Here is a 15,476-nt window from a genome sequence, read left to right as displayed (position 1 = left end):
CACGCTTGAGGTATTCGGCCAGTCACAACGCACTGGATAGCTGGCCATTCAGAGCACACCTCGCTTTTCAGACCGATGAGCTTTGTAAAAATCGACGCGTTTTAGAAAGGCGGGGCATAGAGGAGAAACTACAATGTACAGTATGTGGAAAATAATGTGTTTTTTGAACCTTAAACCACATAAACACATTTCATTACACCAAATACACAAAATAATGTTATTTTTAGCAACGTCATATGACCCCTTTAAAAAAACTTTTATCAATATGAAATGACTTCATATCAATATGAAATGACTTCAAAACTATCCATCACAGTAAAATAAAATACACTTGGAGCCACAATTATTTGGACAATTGTATTATTGGAACTATTTAACTGCTTATAAAATGCTGTTTCTCACAAAATATGCTATTAGTTAGTGCTTTTGCTTGTACTTTGCCCAAATTGATGACAAAGAGTTTAGGGTAGCCAAACCATTATCATACACAAGTGCAAGCTTTCTGCTTTTTTTATATTATGTTATAAATGTTTGGGATGTACTGTAATTAAGAATCCCAGACACCCCAATTCAAAAAGCAAATTCTTGTCTTTACATGATAAGGGTAAATGTGTGAGGAATTTGAATACCGGCCTGGTGCAAGAACACCTGATGCATCCAAGGAATAAGCATTTATTATTAAACTGGTGGTTTGTTAGAAATTACAAGATTAAAGCACTGCTGTTGACTTGGTGTTTTGGGACAGTTATATTGTGATTTAAAAACAAGAATACTTGTATGAAATTTTAATAAAGAAAGATGAGATTCCTTTGTTTGTTTATTATTATTATTACTTTTATTTGAATATTAATGTTAATTAAGTTGTTTCCTTTTGGTCCCCCTATATATGTATTACTGGTATTGTAGCTTGCTAAATGTAGATATTAATTTAATGACCATCATTTAAATTGTTAGTGGTTTGTTCATGGCATGTGCATCTTCCTGTTGTTCTCCATCTGTACATTGGGACATTCAATTATTGTGTCAGACTCAACAGTGAGCTTGAACACCCAGCAATAGTGACCTATGATCACTGTAAGACGTCTGTGTTGTGGAGTTTCGTCCAACACTATGCTAAACCCCACCAGCTGATTTTCTGATTTTACTGCTGACCACAATGAACCTTCACTGAGCCCTGCAGCTCCATCTCTTATGAAATGTCCATTTATTCACTGTCATCTCAGTATTTAGTGGTGAAGCATACAGAGTAGGGAAAAATGTATGGAAAATTTTTAGTACTCAGATTTCCTCTGAAAGTCGTCCAGTATGCCACAGACTTGATGCAAATAAGGAACAGGGACTGTACCAAAACATTCTGTATGAAATCTATAATCTGCAAGCATTCTATATAATGAGGCTGTATTGAGTTAGTTTATTTTGCCAGGAAACATGAAAAAAAAATTTAAACAAACATGTTTGATTTGTCTCCATCGTCTAGTTGTCTACTATACTTTGCAGACCGTTAGGTCAGCATCCAAGCTCTTGCTATGACAGTCAGTCACGTACATGTTGTCCAGCGTTCAGAGACTGTACATTATTGCCGTCGACAGTCGTGTTAAGTCCTTTCAAGCATTTAATATCTCACTCATGCACATTATTTTACAGCAGCAGGATGCGTTAATTATCTAATTAAGGACAGGATTAATTAAGGACCCTGAGCGCGCGTTGCGTTGATATAGGCGAATTTAAAATCACAACTCTTCACTTCTGCAGGGTTCTTTATAAAATCCCACGCAGGATGAAATGTTGCAAAATGCGGTTTTGCAATGCCCCATAACCACTCTGGATATGTTAATAAAAAAGATTTAATTCCAAATTACATTTGGTTTGTATTTACTTTCCATTTATAGACGGCTTGACTGAGAAAAACAACTTTTATCCAAACAAGAATAGGTCTTTAAATATTGGTTGTAAATGAGAAAATGGGGAACACTTAAACACTGAGTTTTGAATGATAAAATGTTGTTAAACTGAAGAGGTGATGAGTATCACTTACTGTTTTAAGTTCACTGTACAAGGTTTGTGAAGCTGCAATTTTAAGTAGCATGGGCCAAAAATAACACATCCAGTGTTGCGCGTATAATCAAACTTAGAAACGGTCCAAATCACAGTCCAAAGTTGATGTTTGGATCAAGACGGACGGTGACGAAATTTGTCAAATGCACCTCTGAACGTGACCGTATGGGTAGGCTATAATATATATATATATATAACCTGTGAGGAAGTTACTTTCGTGATATCCTCACGTGATTTCTCTAATCAATTAGCAGCCTGTGAAATGTATTTTTTGAAAATAGCATATTGTTTAAATTGCAAACACGTATTTTAATGTTTTTCTATATATAAATAGAATTCAATTTTATGAAACTATTTACATTTAATAATAATAAAAAAAAAAGATTGCAAATAGAAGCGTGTTTTAAAACTTAAAGGCAAAAGCTGTGCATTCATACTGTGATTTATTTTGTAAGAGGTGAAGGGGTCTCCTTGCGCGTTCTCCTTGGCTGTCTGCTGTGAAAGACTTTGAACTTGAACTTTACTTTAAGATAATTTAAGATTATTTCTGGTGAAACATCTTTCTTGATATAAAATTTTTTTTTTTTTTTTTACATCAATTTCTTGTCCTAAAGATTAGAACGGTTTAAAATAAAGGGAAGGAACATAACATTGAGTTTAGTTTCAAAGTGCGTGTCAAGGTACCAGAGAATAGCTAAAATGATACCATGGAAGATTAGATTAAATATATTCCTATAGCTAAAATAATTTTGTCCAATGTGATAAATTGATGGTAAGCATAGTCTAGAATGACCACCACTCTTCATTATGTGTCCACAAACTTTGCTGCACGCCTATATGTGTCGTTGTGATTCTGGGATGTAGCTGAAAAATAGCTTATTACTGCAGGCTGATCGTCGTGTTTTTCCAGAGATTTCCAACAGACTGTCAGAATATGCCGTCACATTTGCAGATTTGTTGTTCTCATCCATGCTTTTCTGTACATTATTTAGTACTTACATTCCAGTTCAACTCTTTGCACGTCAGTTTTTGTGTTTTCATACATACACGCACACACACAATTAAGTGCCCAAGTGTGCATGCCCTATGCAGAAAGCCTTTATTATTAAAAAATAATAATAAATAGAGATCATATTTTACTTAAAACTGCGCTCATTAAGATATTTTTACACAATAGATATCTACTCCACATATAATAACAATAATATCTGAATTTACACACATCCCCTGGGTTCCTATTTTGGTGTGTAGATTCCTCGATGATCAATGACTGTTTGTTTGGTCATGGTGGTTTTGTAGCAAAATCCTCTAAGTCCTGCACATTACTTTGGTTTTCCTGTATTTTCTGCTCATTTATTTAATATCATTGTTTGCACCTTTTGTAATTGTTAAGAACCAATATTATAATTTAGCAAATAGGATGATCGGTGTAAATTATTTTGTATTGGAAAATGTGTAAATGTCTTATGTAACTTCTAAAAGGATATTACGTATTTGTTTAAATTCTGTAAGTTTGTAAATTTAGGAGAGAAAGGTTGTATGAGAACGTACGTACACTAGTGTGTCGACATGATAGCATGTTATTAGATGCCAGATTTTTCAGAAGTGTAAACTGCCCATAGATCAATATCAAATCAGCGTTTAATCAGAATCAGGTTTTTACACTGGGTTTCTTATTTTCGTGTAGTTATTTTATACGATTATGAAGAAGTTATAATTTCATCAAGTTTTGTAAATAAGAAATGATTATCCGAGGATATTTTTTTCCTGTGACGACTGAACGCCTTGTGAAATAAAAAAGAAGTGCTGTTAATAGTATCAAGTTATTGTGGATGTATAAGTTCTAGTTTTGCTGTTTGTAGCTGTTGCTACGGAAAAACCATTGTTAAACGTCAAATAACTCACTGCTGTTCTAATTAAATAATTGTTGCATGTTGTTGAAAAGACGATGGTGGCATCCCTTATTCATGTTTAAGCCGCAAAAGTTGACTCGTTTTGGTCCTTTGTTAAAGTTAACTCAAGATAGCCTGTGTGTTGCTTTTTAGAAGCCTAAACTTATGTTACTTTTTTTCTTATAAAAAAAACAACAAGCGATGACAAAGGCCTATGTTTTTTGCTTATCATTCCAGATCAGTAAATTATGTGTGATATGTAGCATGTGATATGCGGTGTAGTATATGTGGCTGTTTTCTACAGTATAATGCAATAGAAATTACTTGAAGTAAATTGCTATCTACTGGTTGCTGTAATGTTTTGCTTCTGCTTTTTTCTTTCTTAAATATGTAAATATTCTGAAATAATCCAAAATTGCTAGGTTTGAAACTTGAACAATTTCACGTAAAACAAGAGCTCGAAGCATTACTTATACAGAACAATACAATGAGATTGGTCCAAAATATTCCAGCTCACCAGTATATACAGATTATTGTTCATTTTCAAATCCCACTGCTGGTACATGCATTCTGAGATCTCAACGGTAGGCTATAGGCTATTCCGTTAGATATGGAGGAAATACGAAAACTTTATTTGACCTTTTATTTGACTATCTGAAAAGAAAAGATGTCAGAAACCGAGAAAGCTACACTTAGAGCCATGCTGTCGCAATTAACATGTCTGCAGAGGAACTGAACGCCTCCTTTAACTTGAACTTGGACTTCCGACGAGACGTGTCTGAAAGTGGGGGAGACATTTTGTCTGTGTAGACGATGTGACAAACGGACCTTTGGTTGTCATTGTAAAGCAGCCCTCTGAATCTAAAAGCCTTAACGTGGAAAAATAAACGAGTGATGCAGAAAATCAAGGACGAATTGTCATATTGCATGAGATTCTTTGTCAGGTGCTTTTGAATTTTAATGTTGTCTAATTTTACTTCACAGACTTTAAACAAGTCATCATAAATGGACCGGTGTTCTGACAAATAATGCTACCAGATTATGCTACCAACACTGTATTTATCCTACTGTAAGGGTTGGGGTAGGTGTACATGTTAATAAAGCCTCACACCTTATTAATATCATGCTGGAAGCAAAATCTGATAGGTAGCAAAATCTGATAGGTAGCACTTTTCGCTATCGAATTATGCTACCATCTGTTTTAATGGGAGGTAGCAAAATCTGACAGGGTAGCACAAATCGTCAGAACACCGGCATAACAAAACGTGGTTCCACAGTGTCCATAATCAGTTTTTCGTGGTTTGTTTCTGGTTTTGTAAGATTCTGCTTTCTCGCTTCAGTGTAACCAGTGCTTGTGCTAATTGCAAAGCAGGTGATATACAATTAACAAAAAAAATCTACGCAGGTACTGTCGGGTTTCTGTGTTAAAACGGTTAAAAATGAACATCCCGGTCCGTGTATCATTATTAGGAACGCAATGATGCTTCCCATTTCTTGCTGTATACTCTGCCTGACCGCAGATTTGAATTAGCCTATCGCATTGCTCACGTTCTTCTTATCAGCCACAGATTTATACCGCATTGCACCGAGACTGAATTGACGCAGGCCGAGCCATATTCTGCTGACAACTATGCGAGATTTAATACGGATTTGTTTCTTCTCTATAAGGGACGGTATGGCTTTCTGGAAGGAGAAGGACGGTCATGACGAAACAGAGTTTGATATGTTTAGTTTGGAAGACTGGTTAGTCGTACTACCCACTCAGTATACTGTTCTTTTCTTGGCTTAAATTTTAATTGAACCATGTTGGTATAGGGGTATAGTATAGTAGCACTGTGCCACTGCAGCGACATGATACACATTCATAAACGTTGGCACGGCACTCTGCAAGATGTAAATTTTTGTCATAGGAGAATCAATTTCTTGAACAAGGCCTGCAGCAGCCCCGCAAGAATGTGCATGCAGAGGCAAGGTGTAGCTTTAAAATGCCTGGAGCACTTTACTTTTTTTTTTTTTGATGATGATTAAGGCATAGAACAGGTTGCGTTTACGTTTTTTGAAGAACTTTCTTTTGTTCAAAATGCAATATACTATATTATGTACATTTTGGTGGGAAATTCTGCGTGGATGTCTTTATTTGCATCAGTTTTACCTGTAAACCAGGTTTTGTAATAGAGCGATAGAAGTACGTACTTTTAACGCACATCTTAGCAATTAGACAAGTCTTAATAAATAATTAAATTAAGGTGGAAAATATGCAGTTTCGGTATAAACATTAGTCTTTAAAGAATATCGAGCGAATGAATCTAATTTGTGATGTATGATATAGGCCCATCATAATGTTTTTTTTTTTTTTGACTGACTGACTGACTAAACTATCGAACGTGAATATTCAAATAGTCTCTGTGCATTAGAAACCAGAATAGAAGCCACCTTTTAATAGCGCCCAGGCTAGCGAGCTTTAACCGGTGTTGCAATCGATTTTTCCCCGCTCCATGACAACGCAAGACGCTCAGCCACAACAATCCAGCTCCCAAATCTCTGAATGACAGATTTCATTGACTTTTAACTCGGACGAGCAAAACTGCATAACTCTTGTTTTATTCTAGAAATAAATTAATGGGTATATGGATCAACTCAAATCTGTGCTTTATAAGAGCCTAAAATGTATTTTTCTTGTTTTCATATCAGAAAATAGAAGAAAATTAAGCAAAAATGTATTATTTTAACGTTTGTGTATACTATAAATGTTTTTGCATGAGGCAGGGTTAAAGATGAAGTTATTTGCTGAGGAATAAATTCCGTTCATTTGTTTTCTGTCATATGTGCACATGCATAAATAGATGTATAAGTCTGAATGACGATTTGGGTCCAGTGTGATAGAGAGATGTGTAGACAGCGACAGGTATCTGTCTTTACTCAGTATGCCTGTATAGTAGCTCGTAGGTTGGTATTGTAGGTTAAGTGCGTAGCATGCGGAGCAATGAAAACAGACTAAAGTTTTGTTGTGAAAAATAAGATAAAATATAAATATTTAAATAAATCTGTTGCTTTTTACCATTAGATATGGTTTGACATTAGAAGAATTTGTCACGTGACCGACAATTTGCATTCTTATTTTTTGTAAATTATTGTCGCTTTTAGGTGTTTTCGTGTGATGACGTCGACGATGTTGGAACTACGTAATTGGTTCGTTCTTTTTATCTATATTCGAGATATCTCAATTTGTAACAGCCCAGGCAATGCTTTTCTTACACTTTTTATTCTCTTTAAGCATTTGTAATATTTTTATTTGATATTTTGATATGTATTTTCAAAACATCACTCCTTGTTAGTTTGTTAAACTGGGGCTAAAAAGTCAGTTTTCGGAAAAAGTTCAGATTTCTAGTTTTGGGACTGAATAAATATACGGTTGCAATAGTTGAAATAAATCGTTTGACATGTGAAATAATGTGTTTTGTGATCTAAACAAAGAAATGCAAAGAAAGAAAAGTGCTTTCTCGCATAACCAATCACAGGCGCACGTTCACATAGAAACAGACTGACTCAGACACAGAGGCACTCACAAGATCATCTTCCAGTTTGACACTGTGGTCACAATTTTAAAGGCGCAGTGTGGTGAGAGTCCCATTTCAGCGCTCTTGCTGTTTTTCAAACATTGCTCAATGATTTGAAATGCTAATACGGAACTGTAATGTAGTTTCACGATGTAAAATGTCGAAAATTGACATGTATTTTAGTTAAGAGGGTGTAATTTGAACTGTTGCATGGAAATGCACAGGCTAGTGAAGTATGAAGCCTGAGATTACACGTACGCAGTATTATTATTTTACGGTGTTAGAGAGGAGATGCGATTAATTTAATTGAAAATACACAAGTGTAAACAACGGTAGCTTTAAAATGCATATTTCAGACTAATAACAGACAGGAATAGCAGATATTGTCAACAGAGCCTTTTAAATGAACGCCATTTCGAATCGTTTTATGAATATACATATTCAAACTTACTTTATTCAAACAGATTCTTGCGTGTCTTTTGAATAAATATTTCAGCCTGTGAAGCAATAACGTGAGCACAACCTTGCTGCGTGTGGAGTGCGATCTTGAATATGAAATAAATAAAACATTATTTAAATAATTGAAATGTATTCGCATTGACGAACAGATTTAGGCTACTTTTCATATCACTTGGGATTTTGTTTTATTAAAATAAGATTTGTTGTACTTGTTATAACTGCTGTTTAACAGTGATCGTTCCCGATTTAATTGTTAAAAATCAACTTTTGAAGTTGTTGTTTGCAATTAATGACAAATTAATCAAAGTGAGCTTTTGAAAATGATCATCCAGGGTAAATTTAATAGTTTACTGCATAAGCTACTGCAAGTTCTGCCTTACATTAAATACGGTAATAAGGTAACATGTTCGACCAAAACTCTTTGGCCTACGGCTTACATTACAATTTTATTTTCACATCAATAATTTGCTGGTTTGAGGAAGAAAATGTAAAGAAATATTGTACATCATTGCATCAGTACTAAACATTTTTTTGTCCTGTTTTGTGACGAACCTATAGTTCTAGTACCGTAGCTCATTTAATTAATGTCTACAAATCTTGATAATATAAGTCAGACGAGTAAGCTAGAAGCGCCATAATTAACATGTCATACAGAGGAACACTTCACAGTAATACGAGAGGAAGAAAGCAGATTCACCGGAAGGGGATTTCTGCATTGTTAGTCGTATTTGTCTTCCTACTCGTAACAGTTTAACAGTTGCCGGTGCACTTTAAAAAGTAGAAATTACTTTGGGGACCACTTGGATTGTTTGCCGGTTTCTTTTCCGTTTTCCCAAGTTGTATCTCAAAGCCTTTCAAACTACAGCGAGTTTGCATGCATACGAGTGTGAAGTTCATTCTTGTCTGTCTAGACTCTGATTACGACCCTGTTTGTCTGCGTTTTTTACCTTGACCTTGGACTTCCATGCAGCTGCCATTTGTAAGATTTGTCCATTCTTCAGTCTGTGAAGACAACGATGGGTTTATCTTTGCAAACAGGAGTAATCAATGAACTCATCAACATTATATCTAACGCAAAAAAAAAAAATGTCTAAATGGTAAAAACTGTTCAGATTATCTGTAATACACAAAGACCGTCTCTGTCTGTCTAGTCGCTACACAACTGAAACTAATAACAGAGGAATGTTTTAACAGGGTATGGGACTCTCTTATTCTTTCCTCATGAAACGTTGCATTGTAAATGTGCAACATCAGACCGGGAGAAAATCTGATCCTGTGTCTATGCGTTTTTTCTTGCCATGGCACTAGCTGGATCTGATTAAATATTGTTGTATTCTACATTCTAGAATTTAAAAAAAAGAATAAAAATGGAGCATAAAATAATAAACAACTACAATACCTGGAAAAACTACAAATATTTTTGGCTGTGTATTGTGTAATCCTGACATTGGACATTTTGGACAAGTCAGTGAAAGGGAAAGATGTTAATGAAGAATGTAAAAATATCCATACTTAACATTTCAAATATTTTTTCAGCTGTATATTTTGCTGTTTGTATTTGCTTTGTTTGATCTCAAACTAAACTACGTACACATCAGCACGCGGTCCTAAACATTGGAGGGTACATGGAAAATAATAATTTAAACAATTCTTAAAACTGCAATTGTGTAACTGAATACGAGGCAAATTATTTTATAACAGTGAGACAGAAACATACATATCGATAGATTCATGATCACACGCCATTAGTTTTATAATGAAAATGGTATATGAAATAACATGACAGAGCACACTAATGCTTTTTTGCCCTGTATAGAGTATTTTCATTGTTTGTAGTGTTTTTTTTTTTTGCATTTTTATTCGCATATTATTATAGGTATATTTTATTAGTTATTTTGTTGTTGATTTGGTTTATATTTTATTTGTTTCTAAAATTAATTTACAGCAGAATAATTCATTCGTATATTAAATAGCCTAACGCAAGTATTTTTCCCTCAAATGCAATTGGAAGTGAATCCTTTCCTTTAGGTTACTGACGATGACAAAAAAAATACTTTTATTGCAAGAAAATAACTGAAGAATAACTGAATTCATACGATTCCGATCATGTATAATTCGCTTATGCTACTCATATTCTGTGAAACTCTTTATGAATTTCTGCACGTTTCCTTTTATGTATATGAGTATGTATATATGCATATATTTATGTTGTCACATATATGCAATGTTTGAGATTGTAGACAATGAAGGTTAAATTTAAAAAAATAAAAAAGTGCATACTGCCAAGTGTCCAGACATTTGTCGGCCGAAATGTTGAGGTTGTTTTCTTTCCCCTTAGCTTGTAGCCTTCCCCTTTAAGAACAGCTATCTCCAACTCTCTTAGCCAATGCCTGGGCACCGAAAATCCTAGAAGCCAGGCGTGAAACGTGAGCCAGTAGTTGTTTAAAGGGATTATTCTTCCCACCCACAACCCAGTCTCTTTGGGATAGTTAGCATATCACGTGCCTGCGCTTTAATGAACTTGACACATGGATGTAGTCGTGCGCATGCGCGTGTGTAAAATGTAGTTGGAAATGAGGTATCAGTCTTGGAGTAGGCGACTTTTAAAAAGCATCGGCAGCCCGTGATATGACGACTTCGCTGGTCCTGCATCCACGCTGGGCGGACACCTTGATGTACGTGTATGAAAAAAGCCCGAATGAAAATAATCAGAATAAAAGCCAAATTATGGAAGGACTGAGCGGGAATTGCCCTGCGACTCATTGCAGGGAACTGATCTCACACCCCGCGCTGGGGCGGCATTCCGGCACCATAGCGACTCACCAGGGATCCGTGTACTCGGATATATCTTCCCCTGAAACTGGGCGACAGTGCCCCGCTCCACAGACGTCATCAAGCGCCTCTCTGAGTTACGGCTACCCGTTTGGAAACCCTTACTACGGTTGCAGATTATCTCACTCGCACAACGTGAACTTGCAGCAGAAACCGTGTTCATACCATCCCGCAGAAAAATATGCCGAGACGAGCAGCGCCTTGCCCACTGAGGAGCTCTCCAGCAGGGCAAAAGAGTTTGCTTTCTACCCGAGTTTTGCCAGCTCGTACCAGGCGGTTCCAGGATATCTAGACATGTCGGTGGTCCCCAGTATTAGTGCGCATCCCGAGCCACGTCACGATGCACTGATCCCCATGGAGGGCTATCAACACTGGGCTCTGTCGAATGGCTGGGATGGGCAGGTGTACTGTTCAAAGGAGCAAACACAGTCTTCTCATCTCTGGAAATCTCCGTTTCCAGGTATGTCTTGGTATAGTTGTGAAACCATGAAAGTATGAAAAGTGCATGTGTATTACAGGGATGATACGACTACCTGTTATGATAGGACATACACTCTAAAAAATGCTGGGTTATTTCAACCCAACTTTGGGTCAAATATGGACTAACCCAGCTGTTGGGTTTAATTTTTCAATTACATTTTTAACCCAAAAGTTGGGTTAGTCCATATTTGACCCAAAGTTGGGTTGAAACAACCCAGCATTTTTTAGAGTGTACTTTTTCCCCAACTGTAAACTCAACGTGCAAAGCATTCGCCTTAATGAAATGTGTCTATGTATTCTTCACGAAAAGTAATCAATTCATAAGAGCTTTCAACTCATAACTCTACATAATGGATTATGATTGCGCATCCAGAAGGTCTGCAGGAACCTGTCAAATGTGTCAGTTTTGTTCTATTCATTTCATGACATGTGACAGTCGGTAAATGTTCAATTGGCTTACCACAACAAGAATTTGAGCGAATCCTAAACTCAAGTTTCAGAAAGACAGAGTTTAGTTCGCCTAGACTATACGTTTTATTTACAACCTCTTACATAAAATAGTACAATGTTTGAGTGACGTATCTGGTTACAGAGGTTAGTCATATATTAACTCAAATATTATTGAGTCACAGGATTCTAAAGCTAGGAAAGTCACGCAATTTGGAACTGGGGTATGGCAATAGTGTCTACCTTTGCTCCTCCCGTATGATAATACAGAAGGTCCTTATTTGTACCACGCATATAAATCTTTGTCGGCAGTAATCGGGAGTGGTGCCCCGCAATCTGTTATGGACATTTTGCGAATGCCACGGAGCAGCATAATTTTTTTCCTAAGAGCAGCTGACGTTCTGTAGTCAAGTTATTGATTTTAGCCGTGAGCAAAAATATTGCATATGATGCAAATACCAACTCAGCCATTCAGTATTGTTACTCAGCTGTGGCAAATCAAAATTACCAGTGCTATGTTGGTAGTTCACTGTAATTTCAGATCTAAGCTAAATATACTGTCGCATTATAGTGGTTATAGTGAATGCTTGTCACCACCATCACGCCCCTGACCCGTTTAGCAACCCTCCCCTCCTCCCTAGAAGAGGTCACATACACAGGTATACGAATTGCCACAAATAAGGATATAACAAAATATGCTTGTTTAATGCAGTCCTTTTGATGAAAATCGTCTTTACAGTTTTTTCAAGTGTGTTTGGGGCAGAATTGAACCAAATTTCTTCATCTTTTATCAGTGTCTCACCGGACAAGCAAGTAATAATAATGTTTCCTTTTTTTTTTGATAGATGTTGTTCCGTTGCAGCCAGAAGTCAGCAGTTATCGTCGAGGGCGCAAAAAGCGTGTTCCCTACACCAAGATACAACTAAAGGAACTGGAAAAAGAGTATGCAGCAAGCAAGTTTATCACCAAAGACAAGAGACGGCGCATTTCTGCGACAACCAACCTCTCAGAACGCCAAGTTACTATTTGGTTCCAGAACCGCAGAGTGAAGGAGAAAAAGTTTGTCAGTAAATCCAAGCCTAATAATCACATGCATACTTGATGTACGTTTCGTACTTTTTTTCCCCAGCTTATATCCTTCCGTCCAGAAAGTCCTTTATTTACCTCTGTTCAGAAATCATGAATGAAGAACGTCCGGGCAGCCTCACGCCTAAGCTGTCTTCTTTCGCTTTATTTAATTTAAAACATGCACACACACCATAACCGCCCACTCTTTGGCTTTTTGGGCATATGATACAAAACTGTGAAAATACAGAAGAAAAAAAAAGAAAACATTTCAACTTCGTCCTTTTCTATGAATGTACATATATAAGTAATAAATATTTAAAACTACACAAGTATCAAAGAGACATATGGTTTACGTGCATCTGAAAATAAAAGGAGACCCGACCCTTCTGCATCTCTTCTTGCTTCTTGAGTGCGTCAAAGCCAACCAGCCGCAGAAAACACTCATGGGGCTCAACATGTACGAGAAGAGGGGAAAAAATAATTCCGTGGGACACTTTGGATGAATCAAGACTTGTATAAACTCTCGAAAGGCTGTAGCAAATGTTGAACTGGATCACGAATAGAACCGACATTTGTTTTTCGTGGAAATTACAAAGATTTTGCTAGAATGAGCCTGCGAGACTTCAAAAGCTAAATGGTTCAGTGTGGGATACATTGCTTTTTAATGCCGAGGGTAAACCAGGCTGCTAATGTTAACTGTACAGTTTAATGCTTCTATTATTTAATTTAGATTTCGCGTATGACAGGTCTGTAAAAAAGGAATGTTTCAAAATCATTTGTATGTGTCCCTATTAGCAGTGAAGGATATGACTCTGCCATGCAACTGGAATGATTGTAAGCATTTAAAAATCATTTAGTATTAAACAGTAATGCACAACCTTTTTGTTTTTATATATAGAAATATATATCGTAAAGCATTGGAGCTGTTCACACGACTTGTCTGTATCTCTTTTCGTGCAGTATGTGAACTGTATTGTGGTGTTCAATTCCTAAAGTACTGAATTGAGACATATTTCATAAATAAAAATGACAATGGAATTTGTTGAGTTCATGCTGCTTGTAGTGAATCAATGCATTTCAGTTATCAATGACAGCGGTGGCCCAATTTTGGCCGCTTCATAGATAGATGCATATGTGTCAATCCACCTTTATCTGTTTGATAAAGCTTTCAAGTGAGCTCTTACAATAGATTAAATGTTTTTGTGTCGTTTGGAAAGATATTGCATATTGCAAAGACTAACTTTGTTCATCAATAGTAGTGCTCGGGGTTGCTTGAAATATATAGCTATTGAAAAATATACACAACCTTCATATTAGTGACAAGACAAGATGGTATTGACAACTGCAAATGGTAAAGTATTGTCAGATAACTTACAACATTTAAATTGTCTATACTTTAAATGCTGGCAGTCCAAAATTTAGCGCCGAGTAGCCTATAATTTGAACCAGAATGCTCAAGCAACGGGATTCCAATAGGCCTTACATATTTTAATAATTCAAGCGGTGCACTTGCATGTGATCTAGGCACGTAGTGTTTATTTATTTAATTATAGTAGTAATAATGTAATTCTTGGTTATCGTTAATTTAGATTTAAAAGTCCGCTCCATTCGTAGGTAATTTTACCATAATTTAAGTAATGTTTTTAAACAATAAAAGCGAAAGAAGGCGAATTTTCAATGAAATGTCACTATGATATGCCACAGTCAGATATAATATGATCTTCACCGTTTCCTACTTGATCACAAGGATTGGGATTATCCTGTTTCTTGCATCATGAAGGTATGGTCGGAAGCATAATATTCACTTAATGGTTAAAGATTTCATTTTTCTTATAAGCTTATTAACTTTTCAATATGATTAAATAAAAGAAACTGCCTGAAGCACTGTTAATGGTGTAAATTCTTTTAAATACTTTTTCTTATGACACACCTTTTAATTTTAATGGCAGTGTGTAGGCTACATTCAACGAATAAATTAAATACTGTCAACTTTCTGTTATAACTAATTTGCTAAAGACGGTGTTGTACCGGACAGTTCTTATGAGTCTTAAGAGAGAATTAATCAGACGTGATTTAACTCGAAAAATGTTTGTTTTTAAACAGATTTTTAGTAGAGTTAAACTTCTAAGATCTAGAAAACCGGCTTGTTGATTTTTTTTTAAACCAAAGGTTCCTGCTGTAAATATATATATATATATATATATATATATATATATATATTCCCCCATTTGAGGAGACCAGGCTATAATCGCTAATTTGCCTTTGTCTAAATGGTCTAAATGTATTAAAGTTAAGGAAACGCTGAAAGAAATGCTGTTAAACGGACAACTGAAGGGCCTATATGAGCAAATATTATGTGAATATAAGAAACTCTGTAATTTGGTGTATACTTACGAAATTTTAATTTCCTCAGTAACACGCATGAGGCACACCCGGTTACTGCTGAAACTTTTTGCCATCAGTCAACTATCAGTGTTGTGCAGAAGTTGGTTACTTTGAGGAGTGAGAAATGTTATGTTTACTGCATGATAGTTGTTGTAACTGCTCTTGTTTTACCGTCACGTGATCTCGCGTTACCCTTGACCATGACTATGCAGTCGCTTTGACCTTGACATCACAGAGTCTTGTGAATAATAAACAGAGGGGCTGGACACCACTGCCCGTGGTTTGTTTTCAGGCAAACAAG

General features: G+C 36.1%; 1 protein-coding gene across 1 annotated transcript; it reads left to right on the top strand.

The window, feature by feature from the left end:
* The first annotated feature begins 10,546 nt into the window (after positions 1–10,546).
* Positions 10,547–13,656, top strand: hoxc13a (homeobox C13a). Its single transcript, XM_016521019.1, has 2 exons — positions 10,547–11,255; positions 12,568–13,656. Exons 1-2 carry the CDS (start codon positions 10,592–10,594, stop codon positions 12,822–12,824), a joined length of 921 nt encoding a protein of 306 aa, XP_016376505.1. The 5' UTR covers positions 10,547–10,591; the 3' UTR covers positions 12,825–13,656.
* The last annotated feature ends 1,820 nt before the right edge of the window (positions 13,657–15,476 follow it).

This window comes from Sinocyclocheilus rhinocerous, unplaced genomic scaffold (genome assembly GCF_001515625.1).
Source record: "Sinocyclocheilus rhinocerous isolate Xijiao unplaced genomic scaffold, SAMN03320098_v1.1 scaffold28, whole genome shotgun sequence".
Lineage (NCBI taxonomy): Eukaryota > Metazoa > Chordata > Actinopteri > Cypriniformes > Cyprinidae > Sinocyclocheilus > Sinocyclocheilus rhinocerous.
The sequence above is the reverse complement of the archived record's forward strand: the minus strand, read 5'-3'. Positions and strand labels throughout refer to the sequence as shown.

What these genes read in the sequence shown, in the direction of transcription:
- hoxc13a (XM_016521019.1), top strand. Translation starts at nt 10,592, where the DNA reads ATGACGACTTCGCTGGTCCTGCATCCACGCTGGGCGGACACCTTGATG. An exon ending in CTGGAAATCTCCGTTTCCAG is followed by an intron (nt 11,256 to 12,567) that starts GTATGTCTTGGT and finishes TTTTTTTGATAG; the next exon opens with ATGTTGTTCCGTTGCAGCCA.